Source organism: Elephantulus edwardii, unplaced genomic scaffold (assembly GCF_000299155.1).
Source record: "Elephantulus edwardii isolate Elephantulus edwardi_28Jun2011 unplaced genomic scaffold, EleEdw1.0 scaffold00189, whole genome shotgun sequence".
NCBI classification, from domain to species: Eukaryota; Metazoa; Chordata; class Mammalia; order Macroscelidea; family Macroscelididae; genus Elephantulus; species Elephantulus edwardii.
Window position 1 is genome coordinate 185024 of NW_006399939.1, and position 24644 is coordinate 209667.

At 45.0% G+C, this 24644-nt stretch overlaps 1 protein-coding gene across 1 annotated transcript in view; it reads right to left on the minus strand.

Annotated features, from left to right (window-relative positions):
• Positions 1-1819, minus strand: part of PTPRJ (protein tyrosine phosphatase, receptor type, J) — a 59896-nt gene extending 58077 nt beyond the window's left edge. Inside the window, exon 1 of the mRNA XM_006896759.1 lies at positions 1468-1819. Coding sequence (XP_006896821.1) covers positions 1468-1819 — 352 coding nt within the window. The remainder of the gene's footprint in view (positions 1-1467) is intronic.
• Between the last annotated feature and the right edge of the window lie 22825 nt (positions 1820-24644).

Here is a 24644-nt window from a genome sequence, read left to right on the forward strand (position 1 = left end):
CTGCTGATGTGCTGTTCTAATCGTTTTTGGATGATCTTCAGTAGAATCTTGCTTGCATGTGAAATCAATGACACTGTTGTGTAGTTTCCACAGCTGGGTCACCTTTCTTTGGAATGGGAACAAATATAGATCTCTTCCAGTCAGTTGGCCAAGTGGTTGTTCTCCAGATCTCTTGGCATAACTTGGTGAGCACATCCAGGGCAACATCTGTTATCTGAAATACTTCAATTGGTATACCATCTATTCCTGGGGCCTTATTTTTAAAAACAAAGGAATAAACAGTGAAAATGGAGTTCAAGAAGTCTGCAAGAGTGTTAAGGTAAATATTCTTAAAAGAAAGAGACACCTAAGGAAAAGAGCCTTGTGGAAAAGACCCAACTCATGAGCCACACATTCTTGGACTCACATGCCACTTGCTACCTTTGTGGCTTTCAGGCAAATCATTCTCTTACCTATAAAGAGGCTTCTGCAATACTGCAAAAACTCCCAGCATAGTGCTAACTGCCTGGCTCATCTCCAACCCCATTATACTATCGTTGTTGTTGTTGATGATTGCTGTTGAGTCAAGGTCAACTCGTGATGACTCTATGAACAAAAGACCTAATGCCTTTCCATAGCGATCACTGTTTCTCCAAGTTCATAGAGTTTCCAGAGGCATGTGGTTTAGGAAGTGGATGCCACTCCTGCTTCCAAACCTTTTTTACAACCGGGAGCTCCACCAAACACTGCCCACAATGGGAAATCATTCTGGTATCTGATATCGCCATGGCACAGGATTCAGCATCACAGCAAACCCAGGTTACTTCTTACAGCACATTGACAAAGAGTGATGTGCAAAGTGGAAGAGTGTTCCTCCAAATATAACAGCACTAGTCTCATTTAGCAGTAGTTAAGTGTTGTTGAGTCGGATACTACTCAGAGCAAGCCTTGCACAAAAGGCCTGAACTCCGTTCTATTACGAACATCATTTCTGTACATTTATAAGAGAGTTTATATCACAGTACTGTACGAACGGCCTATCAGTGCTGTTTGGTTTTAAGCTATTGCCTAATGTTCCCCTTTGCGAGAGAAAGCTTTTTGCCTGCTGCCTATTATCATATTTTTGAGGAACGGCCAGTAAACATGGCTGTGCTAGTGAGGGCATTATAATGCCAGCATTCAGGAGACAAAAGGACATGGATGCCCTAGTGTCTTTGTCTCCACTGAGCAATCTGCTCTAGGTTCCACCACCCTGGAAGGGCTGTTACAAGGGCAGGAGGGAGTTTAGACAACCGTGGACCAGGAAAGGAGATCGTGCAGGGAAAGCACGTGACATAGAACCAGGCCCATGGCCCACATCAATGGATGACCATCACATAGCCTGCAGGAACGGAGCAAGAGTCCCTGTGGACATCCACACTGTTTGGTCACGAATAGCCTGCCTATAGTAAGCAGACAAGAAGGGTAAGGCAAAAGGGGTCAACTCACGTGTATACACTTGGAGAAAGCTGGCTGCACTCTCAGAACCATTATATGGTACAGTATACACGGTGATGTTGTATAAGGTGCCGGGTATAAGACCAGAAATGAGAGAGTGGGTCTCATTGACGGTTAAAGTGACGGACCCAGTCTTCTCCACAACTTGTACTTTGTAGGATGACGCAGTATTGTCGCTGTCCCACGTCAGGTTCAAGCTCGTGTCACTGGCGTTCGTAACTCGGATGCCAAAACCCTGACTTTCCAAATCTGTGAGGCCCAAAGAGGAGTTAATGTTAGTTATTACAATTGTCAAGCCAGATATCGGGTCACTGACATCATGGCACGCAGTCACCGCTGGCATTACTCTATTCCTCCCTCCTCTGTACCTTTAAACCCCAGCTGGAAACCCAAGTGGGTCCCAGGAAAAGGCAGCTAGTATCAGCTGATGAAGAAAACCTGGCCAGCTACCACTGCACAGTTACGCTTTGTTCTTTAATAAGTTGGCTTTTATGCACAAGCTTTGCCTAATTACTGTTATTAAGTGAGATTTGCTTTCATTAGGAGGTTTCCGCTAGACCTGCCCCCTTTGTAGGGCACTGTGACAACAACCTAATTAATTATCTCTCTGGTGCACAGACTGCAGCATTTCACCAGTCAGAAAATCAGCCCCAAGTTTTGGGGGCTGGCAAGGACAGAGAAATGAACAAATGCTACCACTGTGGTATTTTCCCTCCAGCATGTACACTTTTTTAAATTGTTAGCTGCTGCTGCTGTCATGTGTTGTCTAATCAGAACTCACAGCTGACCCTGCAACAGTTTTTATCAGAGGCTACATATCACAAAGGAGGGGACTGCTCTTCTTTTGAGGACCAGCTGATGAATTCGAACTATCTAACTTCGGATTAGAAGCCAAGATCCTTTGAATTGGATTGTGACTCTTTATCCAGTAAGCCTAGCAACCAACTGTTATCAACTTTATTTCTTATGAAAATGTTCTGTCACTGATAAAGAAATTCATAGTAAGAACAAATTCCCAGAATAGTCAGTGCTTTCAATATTTCATGAACAACTTAATGTTGTTGTTGTTGTTGTTGCTGCTGTTGTGAAGTGCCGTCAAGTTGTAGACGACTCATGGTGACCCTATGAATGAAAGACCTGAATACTTGTATAACTTTAATCATTTCTCCAGGTTCATAGAGTTTCCAGAGGCAAGCTATTTTGGAAGTGGATGCCACTCCTGCTTCCAAGCTTGTTTTAAATTGGGGAGCTCCACCAAACACTGTTCACCATGGGTAACCATTATCACATTTGACACATCAATGTCACAGTGTTTAGCATCACAGCAACCACAAGTTGCCTCTGTACAGCAAATGGACAGACCAGTGCTATACCACTTAGAAGAATGTTTGACCAAAAACAATTTAAACCAGGCATGAGGGCCACAGATTATATCCTACCCTATTTTTCTCTTTTTATCATAAACCATGGAGGTTTGGCCAGACCAGTCCCGGGGCAACTGGACACAGCCTTCCATTTGAAAGCAAAATCTACAGAATGCATCTACATCAGGTTTTCTGGCAGTCACCTAAACCCTGCCAACTATTTATAAAATCAGGGGCAACTAGCAATTCAATTAAATGCTTAAAGTATAACAACACACAAAAGAAACATAAATCATACTATATTATACTTTCAGATTTTTTAAAAAGAAAATCACTATAGATTGAGAGTAAAGTCAGAGGTTTCAGATTTTTTTAAAAGAAAATCACTATAGATTGAGAGTAAAGCCAGAGGAAATAAAGATATTTTTCTTTGTCAGAGTAGCTTAATTGGTTGATTTTTTTTTTTCATTTGAAGTCCCCACTCAAACTCCACTGCCAAAGAAAAAATAAGAAACTAAGTAAGCTTTAATGAATTCGCACTTACTGTGATTTTCACACTGCTATGAATGTTGTTGTGTCCATTAGGGGGCAGTAAAGAACAAAACAAAAAAATAGAAGAAATTGTAAAAAAAAAAAAATGGTACTTACGGTCACCTGTGCACAGGATCTGTAACAACAAAAAAAAAAGCAGAAGTCAGAACCCAGCCACGGAAAATGTAAATCAGGGACAAAGCAGTTGAGGATTTAATAAAAGGGAAGGGAGTGTTAAGAATTACATTAAGCAAAGGTCCCCCAGCAGAGCTGAGAGGAAGGCACATAGGCTACAAGGATTCAGCATAACAATAGGTGGATCACAGACAATGCACTGACTCCATTGTGCAGGAAGCAGTTAGCTGTCTGCAGCCCAATGTTCTTCCTCACACTGGCCTCTGGGCAGTTCCATCCAGTCAGTACCGAGTTGAGGACAGAGAAGCAGAGTTCAGACCCCAGGGGCAAGGAGACTAGAACCCTCACACCCCACCCAGAGCCATGTTCACGCGGACTGAAGGGTGTGCTGCACCAGAAACCCACTGCACTTGGAATTCCCGTTGTCTAAACACTTGTCTTCCTCCTTACGTCCGTAGAGGGCAGTATTTTATTACATTTAATCACATGAATGTTCAGGATAGAAAAGACTTTAAGATTGTTCCATCAGAAGCGCCTCAATCTGAGGTCTTCATCTGCCTGGGAGGCTCCTCAAAGACACCCAACTGTGACCCACAAATGATGGTGACACATGTTAAAAACCTAAAGTATCTTAAGGCTGTATGTCTTTTTTTTAAGTCAGTCCATCTTTTTGTTTGACAGAAATTTTAAAGGTCCCTGTGAAAAGAGTCATAATCAAAAGGAACCCAGATGCAGAAAATGTCCCCAACCTCCCATCAAACTCCTCCCACTACGCAAGGGCACCTCGGGCCTCACTGTGCCCCACACCTTTCACACTCTTGAGAGTTGGTTCCCCGAAGAGCCTCTGCACTTCCTCCCTCCTCCCAGGATTCTGCCTCAGCACTTCCTGTCTCAAATGACACCTTTTCAGTGAGCCCTTTCCTAACCACCTAGGTTCCGCTGTGACCACACTCTCCATCAGACCACTGAGCAATTATCTAAATGACCTCGGTCTCTAAAATGTGCACATCATGAGAACAGAGACCAGGCCTGTGCCCCTGTGCCAAGATTAGACAGTAGATACACAAAGGAAAGAAAATCTTTTGTAAAGACGAGGAGCTCAAAGGATCAGGAGCGGAAGGGACCGTGCCTCCCCTCTCCTCCTCCCTGCATAGTAAAAGTTGAGGGTCCAGGGGCCTGATTATCTGGCCCACTTGCCTTCCCACTTAACCCCACCATTGGCACTTAGCCCTCAAAGGCATAACCAGTTAAGTGCTTGGCGAGTAAGCAAAGGGCTGTCAGTTCAAATCGACCCACCAAATCTGCCCTCAATCTGTTTGTGAAAGGTCACCACCACTGAAACTCTGCAGAGCAGTTCTGCGCTGATATCCAAGAGATCTCAAGGGGTTCGAACAAACATGAGTCATTTGACTCATCAAAAGGAGACTAGAGAGTTTTCTTCATCTTCAGCTCCTGGTTTGAAACACAAGAGGAAGGTCTGCTGGCCACTCTCTCAGTCGGGCAGGAACCAAGTCTCAAAGGCATCCGAGCACACCTCTTCTGCCCCACGTGGCCCAGGCACAGTTACCTTACATACTCTTCTTTGTCATGTATCCCCTACTCTCACGCCCTGTCATTTCAAGCTCAAGGTTTTTTAGCCCATTTCCCTGCCCCTCAGCCTGTGCACCACTTGTTTGGGGGCGGGGGGGAGCAGGGTACACAGGTACAGGGTGACAAGCACGTTTCAGCCAGTAGCTGGAAAACATGAGAGGAGAGCAAGCCTCATGATTCTAGGACTCCTCCTACCCTCTTCCAATGGTAATACGTGTCACATACGTGTGATCTCCTTCACTAGAAGGTCACCAAAATAGTATCTGCAAAACATTAAAGATCTGGATGCTTCCCTCAAGAAGTTTAGCAAGATGTAAAGGAAATGGAAGATGTCTGAAAAATAGCTAACTCAAGGTGGGAAGCACTGAGAAGGAGCCCCCGTGTCCCAAAGGCTGTGCTAAAACCAGAGCTGCAGCAGACGTGGTCACTGGAGCACCGGGACGTGTGCGTGTGGCTCACGGAGAGGCAGAAGAGCCATAGTACAGAGGACAAGTGGATGACATCCCCAAGGACAGGACCAATCACTGCAGGACTCAAGAACGCCTGTTCTGTAATCTGTGCCCTTTACAGTCCTGTACTCAATGAATCTGATGTTCATTACATGACATGACGTTAAAGAGCTCAGAGTCCTAAACACGAAAGTACAAGATGACCATCTTGGAGAAGAAACAGGTTTCCAGGCGATCGAAGTCACAGTCCTGACTCTGTGCTCTGTGCTGTTGAACCACTGATTCAGTCAGTTCTCTTAAAGGCAAATGCTTTCAACAATCAACTCACTTAATCCTGCAAACAGCCCCAAATGGTAGGCACAGGCCCCCTGCAGGAGAGCAGCAGAGCCCACAGGCAGTCTGACTCCATGTCTTAAATACTAGCTGCGCTGCCCACCCACCACCCCTTCCCGATGTAAAACAGGTGAGGAGACACGCGATAGCATTTAGGGGAAACCTGAAATTAATTTCAGAAGTGAATCTCGCTATCATCAAGAAAGAAGAGGGTGCAGAATGTCCTTTGGACCTAAGATTCTTGCACATACCAGAGACACAGAGATTGGCATATAGTGACATGGCAGTGTTAGCAGCAAAGAACCAGAGACGGATGTGAGACAGAGCTGTAGGCTCCCAGCTCACACGGACAGAAAGCTGAGTACTTGCTGGCCAAATGGGTGCCTCTGACCTGCTGATTAAGGAGGCCAAAGGCCAACCTTTTTAGGCCCAGGCTTACTGGTGGAGTGGGGGTGATGCTTAATTGGTAGACACTGGAAAGCTTTCTAACACTGATTCAAGCAGGGCTGAAGTCAAAGCTACAACATTGAGGGTCAGGAAGAGGCCTGCCTTCAAACTGACCTAAGACAAATCTGTCCTGGTTGAAGAACTGAATCCTGAGTGTTCATGAATCTGGATTGTAACTTTCCTAATACTGAGGACTCCCTAGTAACCTCATTATTGATGGGGATTATTACTTCCCTAAAAAGCCTCACAATGGCAAGAGGAAAACAATTTTCTTTTACAAGATGCTGTTACATCCTTACTGTTCTCCGTCCCTCTGTAAAACAAAATTATATGGAAAGTAAGCGTGTTCCTTGTCAAATTTGTGTAGTTTCTCTTCACAACTCTTCCAAAGGTGGTCTGATTTGCCTCATAAATGCACCAGTTTGTATGCTTCAAAGTTCATCAGGACACAGTGCTCCAGTAACACACCAGATTGTGCTGCTTCACATCTTCCTGGCCTCATTTCCCCTTTTCTCCCCTCATCCTCACTTCCCCCAGGACTGACTTCCCAAATAAGGTATTAATACTTTAACCTTTGACCTCTTGTTGTTGTTGTTAGGTCCTGTCAAGCAGAGTGTGACTCACAGAGACCCTATGAACAACAGATCTGAGCTCTGTCCTGCGGTGTGCCATCCTCGCCATCTCTGCCACATTTCAACCCACTGCTGCTGTCACTCTGTCAATCCACCTGGGTAAGGGTCTCCCTCTCCTTCCCCATTCCTCCAGCTCACTAAGCACTATGTCCTTTCCAAGGAATAGCCTCTCCAAGCAACTTGCTCAAAATACGTGAAACAACCTAGAAAACCTAAAAGACTCAAGATACAACACGAGTCAAGCGAGCCAAAAAGAAGTTTGCAAAGAGGCTTCCTGGGGAAGTCTTACACCTGAAGAAATACCATTCTGCTTTGCTGGCCTTCACTGGCTCCACCTGTAATGCTGAGAGCTTCTGCAGCCACTGTGTAACAATGAACAAGACGACTTGGGGGAAATAAACTACCAGGGGGCTTGGAGGGAAATAAACTCTCTGCTAAGAATGGCCCAGAACAAAGTAGGAAAAGATGCTTCCTTAAGTTACAAAAGCAACCAACCCTGGACCCTTTCTACCTTCAGACTTCTGCCCTGAAAGATGAATTGTTTAAACTATTTTTATTTAGGTCATCTATTATTACAATCAAGAGAACACTGGTTGGCACAACAAAGCAGGGTAATGCATTTGCATTAAAATTCTTATTTTTACAGATTAAAATAAACCAGGAAAAAAAATTCAAATAATCCAGGTCATGAATCTGGTCATTGAGCGGTGCAGCCAGGATGTAACTCAGGACTGCCGGCCCCCAAGCGCTGCCACAGACCACAGGGAAAAGAGTCCTCTGAAGACACCACCCATCAAGATGCCTCCTTGCATGGTGGAAAGCTAATATTTTTTAGCAAAAAGATAGTGTCAACAGAAAGCTTATCTTTCTGAAATTTATTCCACAACCTACATACACCTGGGGGTTGAGATGGGAAAGAAACCAGTTTCCACGGATTCAAACACCAAGCATCCAAAAGGAAAGGATTGAGGTACAGCCTCCCAGGCAGGGATGGCCAGATGTGCTAACAAAAACGGCTTCCACTCCCTTCTCTCTCAAGAGGCCCCAAAAAAGCAGTGAGGGAGAAGGTCCTCCAGAAATAGCCCCGTGTGCAAAAACCCTCCCCTGACTGGTCTCTATTCCTGCAACCCCAGTTCGGCTGGGCCAAGAACCAGCTGTCCCACTGGAATCTCCCTGATTCCTCACAATGCTCTGTAAAATCTCTAATGGTTTTAGATGAGAACACTGGGGGTTGGAGAACATATCCCAAGGTCACACAGTGAAGACATTTCCTGATGACCAGGCACACTTGTCCAGGGCACAGAGGGGCGAGGGGGGAAGAGGTGCTTCCGGCTGGAGATAAAACCACCACTTTCCACTCTTCTCCTTCCTGCTGGGCAGAGCCAAGCTCAGTGCCAAGGGCACAGCAGGCTCCCACCAAGGTCGGTTGCTTTCTTTGTCTAACTCTTCCAGCTTTCTCCCTCTGGGGCTTTCATAGCTTCATCAATCAGAAGGTTCTGAACAGACCCCACCCTGTGATTAGGGAGCAGGGCATCCAGAAGTCACAGTCCCTGAACCAAGGCTGACTCAGAGGTCAGTGTTTGCCTGACAGACAGTAGGTGCTGGAGCAGCCTTGATGGTAGGAACAGCTCCAGGGGGCCATTCGTTTCTTCTTCCGCAGCCTTGTACTGAAGTATCCCACCTCCCCAGAAACATAACAGCAGAGTGTGGCCAGGAAGCCAAGAGCCACTTAGCTGAATAGTCAGGGTAGTGTTCAGGGTCATGTTCAAAGACAGCAAGGGATGCAAAAGCCAACAATGTCATTGAAGAGTAGCCAAAAATATCACCAAGTGAGTGACCGCAATATAGTCATTAACACTGGCTGATTCTACTTATTATAATATTGATTAAGCCCTTAACTCCACACCAGTCACTTACTGTGTTAACAAGTCTTGAATCCATCATTCCCTTTAAGCCTTACAACAATCCCAAGGAAGCAGAAACGTATGTTTGCCCCCATTTTACAGATGAGCAAACTGAGTCAAGGAGCTGTTACATTCCTGCCCCAGCATCTTACAGCTAATAAATCTGAGACTCTGGTGCAGGTCAGCCTGACCCATAAGCATTCCCCAAGCAGTAAGCTGTCTCATCCCTGGCCAACTCCAGGGCCAACAAATCCAAAGGAGAAGCCCCTCCCTGCCTGTCCAAGGCTTTCAGGGTGGATTCTATCAGCCCATTTGAATTGGTTGAATTCAGAAGCCTCTTCTCTGTTCTCAAAAAAACGCACAGGGTTGCAGGGCAGCCTGGATTTAAGCAAGTGACAAAGCTGCAGGTTTTCTATTATACACGTTGGTTTTTCAGGGATGGGTAATAGTGACTGAGTAACACAGTGGGTAACAATAGGCTCTCTATCCTTCTAAAACCAAGCCCACACACCATATGACAATAGTTATTTTTACCCACTGACGTAATTAGCCAAAATGCGAACCGCTTCGAGCCATTTTTTAAAATCAAACAATGTTTTATGGGATTTGGAACATGCACAGATTCTGAATCCTCTGAAAGGCCAGCATTCTCCTGAGCCCTCCGACTGCTCCTCTCGAAACTGGCCCCTGGGAGGGAAATCACTGGCGAAGAAACGGGCTGATAGGGCAGGGCCTTTGCTCTGAACCCAAAAAGCAGGCAGTAAAAATCATGATAGGAAATGCCCCAGAAAGGGGGGGGCGGGCACCTGGGTCCCTGGCATCCGTTTCTCTCCTAGAATCCAAAAGGCAGGGACAGGCAGGTCTCTGAATTCAAATGACTCTTTAAAACCAAGAGAGAGCATTGGAGAGAGGCCAGTATAACCGATAATTCTGCACACTGAAAATGCCAGGAGAGGCTGGATGCAGGGGATGCAAAAAAGGCAGATGCTGGCTCCTTCCGGCCTCCTGGGAGGCGGGATGTACAGAGCAAGGAGGAACCAGAGGCACTACTTCGGAGAGTCCACCCAAACTCTGCGTGAGACACTGAGCCTAGGGTGACCTTGGAAATCCCAGGCCAGAAGTTTCAATAGGTAATTTTAGCCACAGAACCACTGTTGTTCACAAAGAATTGTAGAAAGAACTTCATGTGTAGAGTTCCACGGGTCACATATACCTATGTATGTGTACTTGTATTTAGATAAAAGCAGAAGATCGATTCAGTGATTAGAGTAGCTGGAGAGGATGTGTCAGAGACAGTACGGTTGGCAAGCTGTAATTGCTAACAATCTTAATCTCTTCTCCATCTATAAGGTGTTGCCAACTGGCCCAGTGGTGAGAATCTTTGTTTTCTTGATGCAGAGCTTCAATTCATATTGAAGACTACAGTCCTTGACCTTCTGCAGCAAGTGCTTCAGGGTTTAGGGCTCTTGTACATAATGTCACTATGAGTGGCAAATGACTTGACAGCACATAACAACACTTCTCTTTAAATTCCACATTACCTGCTTTTCTCTTTTTAATGAAATCAATGCATAAGCAAGCCGGGAAGCTGGTGATCTCCAGTGTAATCAGTCAGCATGCTACCTAACTGGGCAAGTGTGTCCATTACATCTTCAAACCAGTCAATCTGAAGGCTTGTTTTCAGTGAAACTCAAAGCAAACACCAATGTACCTCAAGGAATATGGTTTGGAAACAAATGATGCAGCCTTTGATATTACAAAGTAATATCAAAAAAGTAAGTCCCAGGGAGATCTGGCAATTTGGGCCAGATCATGCAGCACGGAGACTGAGAAGGTAAATCTCTAGATATCGGCCTGGCTCACCTCCGCATCTCAAGAAAAAGAGTTAATAGGCAGCCCTCTTGATTCCACACTCAACCACACAAACCCTTTCTCCACGTTATCTGAGAAACCTGGTGGGCCTACACTGCAGTGCCACTGATTCAAATCTAGCCCATGGACATGTTTGGGTTGGCCCACCAGCGTTTGGGCAATGCAAGTGGTGAATACAGTTCTACAGGGTCTGGTCCACCTAAAGGTATCCTAAGAGAGATACTTCCAAAGAAACAATAACCATACCCTTAGAGAGCATGGTCCTGTTCTGATACAGAGAAAGTGACCATGTGTTAGAACAGAATCAACTTCACAGCAGCTGGTTGTGTTTCTGGGTTTCAGGGATTTATTATTATTATTATTATTATTATTATTATTATTATTATATTATTATTACTTCTTAAAATTTTGAGCAACTATTTAGAAATTAGGAATCATAACATCTTTTAAAAATTTATTTCTCTTTAAAAACAAATAGTCTATTCTTCTTGGCCACGTTGAAACTGTTCATTGGATCTGAGCATCAAGTCCTCGTTAGGGGAATTTGACTTAGAGGGGCAACCTGTCCCCCGACTACTGTCGTTCCACTGTTGAAGATTAACGGTAGCTGCCAAGCTACGTGGCGCCCACTCTGGGGACTCTCTCAAGGGTGAACAAATGAAGATCCAGAGACAGCGTGACTTTTCATTATTTAAAATAATAAACATAAAACCCTCCCTGCCATCAAGCTGGAACCAACTCATAGCTGACCCACTGGGGCTGGGGGTCGGAAGCTATACATCACACAGAAGGAACTGCCTATCTTTCTAACAAAGAGCAGCTAGTGGATTTGAACTGCCTGCCTTTGGGTTGGCAGCACAACTCAACAGGCCATGTGACTTTTCAGTATTTAAACCATTCCACTTATTCTGATATCTATTCTGACTTCCATCTGAGTTTGAGACCTCAGAGCAAAGTGCGACAAACAGCCAAGGTCCACAGGCTGCCATTCGTAAGGAACCTACTTTCTTGGTTTCCCAGTCACATGCACAATGAACATAAAACACACTTTTTGTACATCCCTAAATTATCATACTCTGACATGTCTCCAGCCCCATCCTCACAAAAAGAGAAAAAAACAAAGAGTTTCGAGTCTTCAGCTGAAGGCTTTCCATTCCATACCTTGGAGCCGAATAGTAATGGGACTCCATAAACCTGACCAAGTCACCCTGCAATCCCCCATCACCTTTCCTATCTAACTCAGAGAAAAGTAAGGATAAAAATAGCTAATAACCAGCATTTACCAAGGGTGTGCTCCATCCAGGGACCACACTGCTGAAGATGTCCATGACCTATACCTTCCTCACTCTCTCACATCCACATTCTCCCTCATTCTCCTACGCCCCCTCCAGGCAAGGGCAGAGCATCACGACTCAGGTTCTGGCTCCACAAACTCTGCCTTCACTTCACCAGAAAAAGCTAAGGGATCTGTTCACACTGTCCAAAAAAAGCCAAAGGTGGGTTCTGCTACAGAGGTCTCGGGGGTCAGCAGTGATTTCCAAAGGCCAGATTCTTCTCACGCCTTCACTGTGGCCTCCCAAGGCCTTGCAAACAAAGGTTCCCACAAGCCAAGTTCTCTACCCACCCACTGCTTCTCACATCTCTATACTGCAGGGCAGGGAGGACAGCCAGCAGGGCAGGGAGGAATCAGCAGGAGCTGGAGCCACATCTGCCTTTGAACTCTGGCACTGCCATTAAACAATAACCAGTTAGATCAATAATCTAACCTGTAAGGTCCCCATCACCTCTGTAGGCTTGATACGAGGAGAAAGTGACACAAAGATCATTGTGGAATCAATTCTAATTCATGGCAACCTTACCTATTACAGACTAAAACAACTCCATGGCATTGTTATGAATGATCACCAGGCCTTTCTTCCGTGGTGCTGATGGCAAGCTCAAACTGGTAACCTTAAGGTTAGTAGTCAAGTGCAGGTGCTCTAAACTGGCAGCAAAAGTCACAGACCCCATGAGAGAGCATGACCCTGGCACCGTTGACCATTAAGGCAGGAAAGAACAGATGTTAGGAGCACAATGTCCCGAGTCCACGCCAGCTGTGTGAGCCTGGCAGAGCCAGTTAAACTCTTCCTCCAAGCCTTAGCTTTCCCATTTGCAGGCTGACAGCAGTAACAGGTCAAATCATCCCAAGAGCACACAACAACCTGAAATAAGCATGGAAACTCTTTTGATTAAGTAGTGAACCTGGCTCATGTGTGTGTGTGTACAGAAGTTAACTGCTGCCTTTTTGATCGTTTCCACAATAAAATAAAAATGGTGTTAAAACTCTTAAGATCATTGTAACAGGTTTAAAATAATATAATCCACGTCTGTTCAATCACTGTTTGCTTTCATAATAATAATCATCACTAACAGGGCCTAGGGCAGGAGGTATGAGAGGTGATGCGGATGAGGGTGAGCTGTCCTGCATCAAAACTAAGAAAGAAAGAGGTGCAGAAATCCTTTCTCCAAAGAGGACAGAGCACCAGAGAAAGCCTGGGCCTCAGACTGTTACATGATGGTGCAGGGTGAACTGTGTCTTTCCAAATGTTACCCTGAAGTCCCAGCTCTGGTTCTCATATCTCCTGTCTTTTGTTATGTTAAGACAGTTCTGGTGGTCTGGTGAGTAAGGTGTTGTATCACTAAGGTAGGCAGTTCAAACCCACCAGTGGCTCCATGAGGGGGGGAAAAAAAGAGCAGTATCCTCCCAAGGGATATTTAGCCTCTGAAAACTCACTGGAGGGTCAGCTATGAGTAACCTCCAACTTGACTGACTTTGCTGTGTTATGTTCATGAGAATAGAGTGCTCTTAACCCTGATCCCTTCTGAATGGTGTCTTATATAAAAAGACAGAGATACCTACCACAGGAAAACCAACCACAAAGCTGTCACCAAACCACAGAGGCGAAGCTCACAGCAAACTACAGTGCCAAGACCTTGATTTGGACTGTTAACCTCCAAAATGGTAGAAAATACAATTCATATCACTACAGAGCTGCAGTCCCTCCAAGGAGGTCACACTCCATAGGCCCAAGGAGAGCAGTGCTGTTTCCCCAGCCAGCCGCCTTCGCCACGCTGGCAACCCCTCTCCCCACAGCACAGTGACGGCGCTGCAGCTGCGAGCTCAGGACCCAGGAACTCCCGTCTGCTTAGTCTTGAGGAACTCAAAAATATCAGGTGAAGTGGAGATCAGGCCGTTCTTAAGTAGTCCAGAAAACAGCCTCTCACCCTCACCCAGTGAAACATGGAAAATTATGCTGTTGAAAACCACCTAGCCTTGGCAAGCTCTGGTGGCCTAGCGGCAAGAAGCTGGCACTGCAATCCCACAGGAGAGAGCAGTTTGAATCCACCAGGTGCTCTGGTGAGGAGCAATCTCCTCCTATACCAGTCAGATCAGACTTGATGGTAAACACACACAAAAAAAAAAATTAAAAAAAAAAGAAAAAGAAAGTCATTCAGCCCAACACAGGAAATTGCAATTGTTTGCCAATCTGCTTTTAACCAAATATAACCTCCACAACCGCTATCACCAGATAAAAACTTTCTCAAGGTAAAACCATACAGTCATCCTATAGAAGAGGTTGATCACTTGATAAAAACAGGAGCCTGGTGAATTACACAGTTTAAATTTATTACACCTGTAATGCCACCGAGCAGACACTTTCAGTGGACATCTGGACAATGGAAAGAGAACTCAGAGTCGTAAACGACTGGATTACTGGAGATCTGGCTCCACAGAGCTCATTCCAAATGGCAGAGATCATGATGGGAGGCAACAAGAGACTTGACGTCTTGGAAAGCCTCACAATGAACACCCTAAATCAGGAGTTGGCAAAAAACCCTTTCTCTTTTAAACACTAGACAGTAAATTCTTAGAGGATTAGCAGGCCATATTTTCTTGGTTCAAAGCCCTCAACTCGGCCAATTTAGTGCAAAATCAGCCATGAACAACATGTAAGCTAATAAGCTTGGATGTGTTTCACTAAAGTATCTTTATGAACATTGTGTTTGGATTTCATATACTTTTCACTTGTCATGAACTAGGGTTCTTTTGATTTTTTTTTTCTCTCAATCATTTAAGTACATTAAAATCAATTTAACTCACGATGCTGATGTTAAGTGCCGTCAAGTTGGGTACGACTCACAGCGACCCTAAGAACAAATGATTTGAACACGATGCTCACAATCTCTGACACACTCCAGCCCACCGCCGCTGTTCTTTGTGCCAACCCACGGGTGGAGGGTCCTCCTGTCCTTCACTGCCCCTCCACCTTCCCAAGCATGATGTCCCTCTCCAAGAAATAACCCCTCCTAGCAACAACACACACAAAGTATATGCTTCCAAGGAGCACTCTGGCTGCACCTTCTCCAAGACATATCTGTTTGTTCTTTTGGCCGTCCGTGGGATCTTCAGCACTCTTCTTCAAAACTACAGTTCAAAGGCATCGATTGTTCTTCTGTCATCCTTAGTTACTATCCAGCTCTCAGATGCATAACAAGCAACTAAAAAGACCATGGCCTGTTTTTAGGCACGTCTTAGTCCTCAAATTGACATCCTTCCTTCTCAATAATGTGAAGATGTCTCTGACTACAGACTTGCCCAGTGCAATACATCTCCTGATCTCCTGACGGCTGCTACCAAGTGTACCGATTGTGGATCCAAATAGCAGAAGTCACTGACAGTCTCAATCTTTCCTTGTCCATCATGATGTTGCCTATTGGTCTATCCAAAAACACAAGGCAGAGCAGCTGTTTGCTGTTGCTCATTGCCACTGCATTGATTCAGGCTCAAAATAACCGCCTGTGTAGACCCCAGAGAAGAACTGCTCCAAGGGGTTTTCAAGACTGTGACCTTTCAGAAGTAAGATTGCCAGGCCTGTTTCCCAAGGTTCCTCTGAGTAGGTTCGAACTACCAACCTTTTGGCACTACTTATACTATCCCTAAATCTTGTAACTACCCTCGACACACAGCTCCAGGTTCTAGTTCTAGATCCTGGTTCTAACAACTTTCCACTTGGACACTGAGTAAAATCTTAAAAGGAGGATTACTAAAGTATCCTGTGAGAATTCAGAGAGATAATTCCTCCATGGAGGCAAATGTTCAAGAGAGGATAGATCTATTATGATTGTCATTGTTTCTTAGCTCGATTTGTTACAACTCAATTTAAGAGCACAGACGCCATCCACCCTAGACTTCGGCTATTTGAAAACAGAATCTTGGGAAGGAACAAAGTATTTCTTTATGAGCACAGAATATGTGGAGGATGAAAGAATTAGCAGTGCCCACTAGTAACTGGGGGATGGTGTCTAGCAGTCAAGCCATTGGGACCACAGAGCCCTCTTCATAGTATCTCCGTCAGTGGCCAGTAAAGCAAAAAGGCCCTGTGACTCATCCACCAGATGTTTGGTTATGGCTGAGAAATGTTCATGTTTCCCCCATCCTACCATGTCTATGGTTCTATTAACCGCACATACACATATGTACGTGGAGAACATCATATGCCAAGCCTGTATGGTCATGACATCATCTCATTCACCCACACACCGCTGTCCATCTTTCCTGTCAGATGCCGCACCCACCTCTGTAGGTTAATGTCTATTATTGCTCGATGGTGCCTGGCTGTCGCTGCCGACTCTGCATTCTTAGCCTACACTGTCTTATTTTCCCTGGTGTTTACCTCTCTTGCTAGTTACCCACTCTGTTAAAGGAAGGTGAGTCATTTATTTCTTATCTATTCATACCTGGCACCGTTACAATACAAGCTCATTCAACACTCACTGGTTGGCTGGTTTTATATTCATTTCCATGGCCCAGAACGAAGTTCCCCTGGCCGCTGGTAGGCAGCACTGAAGATATGTGTGTCTTCAAGGCCTCAAGGGCAAGCAAGTGGGATACATATAGTCAGCCATACAAGAGGGGAAAAATATTAACAATTATCTGAACCCATCTGTTTCGTATTTGGAGCTGAGGAAACAGTGGCACAGACAAGTAAAGTAATTTTTCTACAGTGGATGGGTCTGTGTTCACTGACTGTACCTAAATGCCTAGCTCTGTGATCATTTCTAAAGTGGCTGAGTGGTATGGTCAACTTCTGGCTATTAATCAAAAGGTTGGCAATTCAAATACACCCAGAGCGCTTAGAAAGATAGGATTGGGATTGACTTCTGAATGCTCACAGCCACTGAAACTCCCTCACAATGGAGACTGATCTTACTGCACTGTACAGGGGCGAGAGGTAAATTAACCTTCAAAATCTTACGGCAAACCGTTCTACAGGCACAAAGAGGTTGTTATAAGGTGAGATCAGTGCAACAGAAACTTGATATAGTAATTCCTAGGGACAGAGAGATGAACACTTCCTAGTCTCCAGGAGGATAAAAGCTAGGAAGAAAATAAGCATTTCATTCTTATGGCCTCAGAGTCATGAAGACAGAAGTTCACATGACTCATTAGTCTCCAGAATTTTCATCACTCTTCTTCACTCTTGATGGGAGAGACCAGGAGCTGTAACTTAGATGGGCCACTTGACTCCAGTTGCTACTCACCAAAATAGGATGCAGAAAGCATCTGTACAGTATGTTAGGCCTTGACTTTTAAAGCACCACAAAACTATGTTCCCTGTCTCCCAGGCCCAGTGACCCAGGTCTAACAGGTTTCCATCGTTTCCCCCATTTGTTCTATCACATATTCACAACTACAAACATATACACATGTAGAAATTGCATCTGCCAGGTCTATACAGTCATAAATACAGTCTCATTCTCACACATAGCTATTCCATCTTACCCATCTGCCTATGGATCTGCTGATGGGTTAATATCTGCTATTACTAGCTATTGTTTGGCTATCACTACTGACTGCTCTGAAAGGAAATGCAATAGAAGGACCAAGATGGGATGGGAGAAAAAGGGGTGGGGGGGGGGACACAACAGACTTTTTTGTCTGACAGAGACTAGTTCGGGGAGCTCTAGGAACCTAGTGGTACAGTAAGGCATTACTCTACCAACCCCAAATCGGCTGCTCTAAATCCACCAGCTGCTCCTCAAAAGAAAGATGGGCCATGTCCCCGCATGTAATCCACAGCCTCTGAAAACCTGCTGGTGGCTCAGCTGTGAGTCTGTTCTAACTCAACCGCGGTGGATGTTTTGTTTGAGACACTAGTGGAACCTCCCAAACTATGGCACTTAGTGACCCTTCAAGGCTGGAAATTAAATCGCCCTGATGACTCAACTTCAGGGTTAACAACTGTTGTTAAGTACTGTCATGTTGAGTATGACTCATAATAACACTATGAACAACAGATCTGAACCTTGGCCTATTATGCACCATTCTTATCTTCGACACACTTGAGCCCAGTGCCACTGACACTTAGTCAACCCATCTCATTGAGGGTCTTTCTCTCATCCCCCAACCCTCCACCTTTTTCAGCATGATGTGCCTCTCCAAGGAACAGCCTTCCCTAACAACATGCCCAAAGTATGTGAACCAAACTTTGTCTCCAAGGAGAAGAACTCTGGTTGCACCTTTTCCAAAACATATCTGTTTGTGGGGGTTTTTTTGCAGTCGATGGGGTATCCAGCTCCACTACCACAACTTAAAGGCATCAATTCTTCTCTTGTCATCCTTATTCACTGTCCAGCTCTCAGATGCATAGCAGGTGACTAGAAAGAATATGGCTTGAAACAGGAACACCTTAGTCTTTAAACTGACATCATTGCTCTTCAGGACTTAAGCAAGGTCCTTGACTTTCCCAGTGCTTTACATCTCCAGGTCTCCTGACTGCTGGTACCAAAGCCCACTGAGAGGCCTTTAAGGTGAGCAGGAAGCTCTAGTGGGGTAGTCTATAAAGAAATCGTGTAGTCCACAGAAGTTGTGGTGTAGTCTATGGAATTTGTATTATTAACCCAACGGCTACATTTCTTTGGTGGTATGAACCCACCAGCAGCTCCTCAAAAGAAGGATGAGCAGTCTCCTCCCCTGCAATTCACAGCCTTGGAAACCCAGCAGAGGCTGAGCTATGAGTGGGCTCCAACTCAATGACAATGAGCTTCTTGTGTTTCAGGTGACGCAGGAGAAGCACACTCCTTAGAAGAGCCAATCACTTAAGGACTAACAACAGGGCAACAGGTGTCCAGGGATAAGGCTTCATGGGCACTCGCCCAGGAATAGGTAAGATGAAACCAGAAACTGAAAACGAAAACATGGGGCGGAAGCTGAAATAGTGCCCTTCCAGCGTGGAGATGGTATTGGATAGCTCAAAACAGAGTGTGTGTGAACTACAGAAAGGAAAGCCTATCTGCTCTGAAAAATTTCACTCAAAACATAAGAAAAGGGTTTGGTTTCTTCACCTCCTCACTCTCACTACCCTCTAAAAAGGCAAATAAATATCTGGTATTTTCTCTCTCTTTAGGTGGAACCGTTCACTCTGAGGACCTGGGGAGTATGACTTTTTCCATTCCCACACTCTGTCTTCTGAACATTTCCACACAGGGACTTTTTCCTTTAACTACATGAGATGTAATCACTGTCTACATCTTCTGTAAAGGAAAGTAGAAGCCACAAAGGCAGACTCCCAGCTCGTGTCCATTTCCTCACCTATCCGCGTACCCCAAATTCCCTGAACGATCCAAGCTGTCATTTCCTCCTCTGGCGGATGCTGCTGTGCCACCTAGAAGGCGGAACTTTTCCATTTCATCCTTTGTCCAAACAACCCCTGCCAGGTTGACTTCCCAACCTTGACCTTCACTTTGTCAAAACACAGTCAAAGCTTTGTGGGTTTGCTCCACATCCAGCGCCCACTTCTTTTTTTCCTTTCTCTTTCCTTCTTTCTTTCTTTCTTTCCTTCCTCCCATCGTTCTTTCTCTGCATCAATTCGATTCCAACTCATAGCTAGATGGTTTGCAAGACCGTAAATCACAATGGGAAGAGACTGCACATCTTTCTCCCTAGGAGCTGTGGGTTGGATTCGAACTGCCAGAGACACCTGGCCTTTGAGTTAGCAGTACAATTCGCTCCAGGCAATGCCACCAGAATTCCCACCGACATGGCTAAATAGTAGACGTGTCTGGTGAGTGCGCTGGCTGGACACACACTTTTGAGGCTGAAACTCTATTCTCATATCTAGCACAGTGTCTGGACTGACTGGTGGAGGGGCATTTGAATGGTAAGCAGGACGGCAGGATAAAGGAAGGAGAGAGAAGAAAGAGCCTAGACATGAACTTGACATCCAGAAAGATAGGGGAGGTGATTTAAGAAGAAAAGCAGGGGTGGGGGGGTGGTATACAATGGCAAGAAAGCAAAAGGGTGTGGTACTTGAACACTGGTGGGTCTCAAAGGTCCAACCCTTAATTCACTTCAACAAGCCTGGTCCTCTGTGTTTCTTACCAGCTCTCTAGAGGATGTCAATGGAGTCCTTGGGTGTTGCTAACAGCTGGTTTTTGAACTTGACTTCTAACTGAAAAATGTTTGGTTCAAGTCCACCAAGAGGCACCTTGGAAGAAAAGGTCTGGTAACGGCTCACAGAAAATCAGTCATTGGACCATAATGTGCAATTCTACTCTGACACACAAAGATTACTATGAGCCTCAACAAACTAGAAAGAAATGGTTCATTCCAACATCCTCCAAAATGGAAGAGCACTGACTTAGGGTATTTTGCAGGGATTGTGAGAAACACTGATGTAGTCTAGTCAGTTCCCATCAATCTCAAGCAACCACAACCCAGAAGCCCCCGAGGAAAGGCCTGAACAACTGCTAGCAGGCTGTAGCTGGTTTCATCTGAAGAAAGCCCACTCAAGAAGAACCGGAACACCTCTTTTTAAAGTCTTTAACTCTTCTGTGACCCATTTATTTTCTGCTCTGAATTTTTGTTGTTGATCCTATATGTTTTCCATAATGGAGGGCATACTGGAACCAAAGGAAAAACTTATATGTGAATACGGATTTTTCTATAAATATGTGGGACCATTTGCTCCAGTGACCTCTTATGTAGGAATGGTAGAGTGAGGCCAGTTTCCTCAGATGTATAAAGTTATACAGGTCCTGACTACATTAACAACACACAGCATAACTGAGATAATAGCTTTCCAAGAAACCTACAAAATTAAAAATGTTGGTGGGTAGTATCTGTCCCCCGGGTCACAAAAAGTTTAGACAAGGGAGAGGCCTGGTCCTCTGGTATCCAGGCTAAGTTGGTCCCAGTGAGTTTCAGTAGGACAGAATCCAATCGATCTTGATGGAGGGGGTGGGCCAAAGGACAGCTCCTCAGATGCTGTAAACTTCCAGCAGCTTCTGGTTTTACTTTAGCAAGTCCAGGAATCCAACAGCTCTTAGAGAGTTATCATTGGTCTGTGTAGGTTTGGGCCAAGAGTGATTTTCCTCACTGACCAAGAACCTGAAATACTTTCGTATCAAGATCAAGAAGCCCAAGAGTCTGTCACTTGACATCCTTTCCTGGCCCCCTAACTATCACCATTAGCATATTATCTGTGACTTTCATGAATCCTTTGCCTTTTCGTGTGGACTTTCAGGAAACAAAATTCAACTCTTAAGAGACCTATGGGTGTAACCATGCTCTGTAAAGTGCTATGAGCTGTGCTGGGAACCAGCTGTAACAATACAGAATGAGTCAGGGTTTTTTAGAAGAATGGTTGTTGAAGTCAGAAGCTGGTTTCAAATCCCTGCCCCACAACTTGTTAGCTTTTTAACCCGACCTGGGGTGAGTCACCAGTTATCTTGAATATATTCACAGAGGGAGATAATGCTGTTAAATTTCTCAGAACTGGGCAAGCATGAAGTCTTATGCAAAAAACCCAAACCAAAGTCACAGTCAGCAAGCCAATCCTTGCTCACAGCGGACTTCACACATTACAGAGCAGAACTGCTGTGACAGGGGGCTCCTGGCTATAATCTTTACAGATGCACACCGCCAGGCCTTTCCTCCACTACATGGGTTCAAATCCCCCACCTTTAAGCCAATCATCAAGTACAAACTATTTCTTTATCCCACCCAAGGACCTGCCCCTTCTAAGCAGGTGTTTAATAAATGTAGCTGGTTGCATCCCTAAGGTACATGCATCCTCAGAAACAGCTCTGAACAGTTTTAAACAAAAGATGAATATGGATATTCTTTCTCTCTCTCCCACTCCCCACTCTCTCTCTCTCGTGTGTGTGTGTGTGTGTGTGTGTGTGTGTGTGTGTGAAATGCACAATGGTTTTTCATCCAGTTAAAGCTCCCTATCAATAAGCCATGATATTTCCAATCACCTCATAATGCAGGTGAAAGCCAATCAATGATTAAGGATATCAAAGAAGAATTTATGTCTCTGAATTATGGTCCTGGTGAAGAGTATTAAATGCACCATGGACAGGCAAGAGAATTAACACATTTGTCTCAGAAGGAATGCTGCCACAAGGCTCCTGAGCGGTGAGGAGGGATGGGAGGACTTGGTCTCGCTCACTTTGGGTGCCGTTAGGAGGAAGGCGCAGCCCCTGCAGGAGGATAGCACGCTTGGTAAAGCAGAGGGTCGGCAAAGCAGAAGAGGACCCTCGGTGAGATGCAGACAGAGCGACTGCAACAATAAACACAAAGACAGACATGTTTGTAAGGATGGCCCAGGACCGGGCAGCGATTTGTTCTGCTGGACATAAGGATGCTATGAGTCGGAAGCAACTCGACAGCATCTAACAACAACCATAATCACCACATTGTAGAAGTCAATTGCATTATATAAAGAGGCACTCTCTTCCAGAGTTTTCAGTAACAAAGAAAAAGCTAAAATTCTCCAAGTCTCCTCCTAAGTCCAGTCCATCTTCCTTTGCCATCTAATAAAACACTTCTTATTTCCTTTCATGGGCTTAAACTTCACTAAAAGGCAAATTGTCTGAGGCCATGTCTCTGAGACAACAGCACTCTGTGTGTGCTCAAATAATCCCCTGTTCCCGTAGACTGTTTTCTAGTTTTCTGAATAGACACTGTACAGAACTGCGAATCAGAAACGGTCCTATGATCTCCCTAATTGCTTCCACAGACAAGTCCAAAATGGGTAAATTCTTTAAACGACACAACGGACTTGAACCCAAAATGTTCCTCAAGGAGCAATCAGCCAGTTCTCCCACAATGGCCTGGGCCCCTCAGCCGACCCCCACAGCCCAAGGCTGGCCAAGAACTCAAGTGCCAGAGAGGCTGTGCCTCCAGACATGGCCCATCTCTGCCCAGTAAAGGGCAGCGTTCAGAAACAAAGGACCAGCAAGTCAAAGACAGCGTGTTCTTGGACATCTGTCCTCTTTCTGCCCCAAAGCTGACCTACAAGCCGGGACAGAATCTAGCATTGGGGGCCACTAGACTACAAAGAGCTTCTGCTGACTCACATGACCCAACAGGACAGAAGTGTCCCACAGCATTTCGAAGCAGTGAATCTTTAAGGAGGAAGACTGCCACATCTTGCTCTAATGGAGTGTTTGATTGATAGGTTTAAACAACTGACTTTCAGTTAGCAACCAGAGCGTAACCCCTGTACCACCAACGCTCCTTTGTACATAAAAAGCACTTTTAGAAACCTGTACCAGTCCCACAATTTTAGACCTGGCAGGTCTCGAAAGAGACCAGGGTCTGAATGTTCCCAGCATTTTCCTGGAATTCTCTAAATTTTTTGCATTTGATCTATGTGGATGTGCCAGGTCCAGTTAATCATAACATCGGACCAACCAACCCAAGTGGAAGGTAATGTCTTATCAGAAAAGAGCAAGATGTCCCAGTTCTCTACAGGTCTGACATTAGACAGACCACACTGGATGTCAAATATCCACCTCTGTTAAGACTGACTTCACGTCCCGTAAACTTATAAAAGCCAATTGCTGTCAATTTCAACTTTTTTTTTATTATTATTTTTTATTATTTTGTGTGCGTGTACCGTCAAATCAGATCTGACTGGTACAGGAGGATATTGCGCCTCCTTCTCCGGCAGAGCATCTGGTGGATTCGAACCGTGTTCCTCTGGGATTTCAGTGCAGCTTCTTGCCAATAGGCCACCAGAGCTCCCCTAATTTCAACTTTAAAATGCAAGCCCAGTCATGCCTGATATAAACGCATTTTGGAGAGGGCTGGTTCTTCTGAAAGAGATCACCGGCTACTCAAACCTCCAACCTTTTGGTTGCCAGTGTCAACCATTTTTACTACCCAAAGATTCTTCAGTAAACTTAACAGACTACAACATCTCTCATTCACAGTACTTGCTAAGCTTGATAAAAATACTGTATTTAAATAATTGGTTTTAGGTACCACTGAGACTGTTAGAACTCATAATGACCCAATGAATAACAGCTCTGCACCTGGCCCTGTCCTGTGCCATCCTCATCATCTCCGTCCCGCTCAAGTCCACTGAGGTAGTCAATGTATCAATCCATCCTGTTGAGGGCAATAATCATTCAACTAATAACAAAAATAAGCAGCAGCTCGGGCAAAGAAAGGGAATTGTCTACCCTTGGAAATTTCGACAAAGTAAATAGCAGAACATTTCCTCTTTACCTGGGTCTTTGCTGTTAAAGAAAAACATCCATGCCTGCACTGAGGCTTCTGCCAGATTTCAAGACAGTGAAATATGAATGAGGTTTAAAAGGATTAAGACAGAGTAAATGCTATTAACAGCCCTTCTATTGCCTGTATCTATCTTACTCAGGAGCCAATGACCCACCAGGGAAAAAGAAGGGCTGCCAAGGAGCAGCGCGCATTCACCACCCGCTCACTTGGGACGGCGAGGTCAGCAGTTAATGCCGGGCTTCCTCCAGCCACAATCGGGTGTCTGTCAAAGGTGTGTGCATCCATCATGACACATAATCAAAGAGCACTTCATCAGATTGGCAGCACTGCAGGAGCCA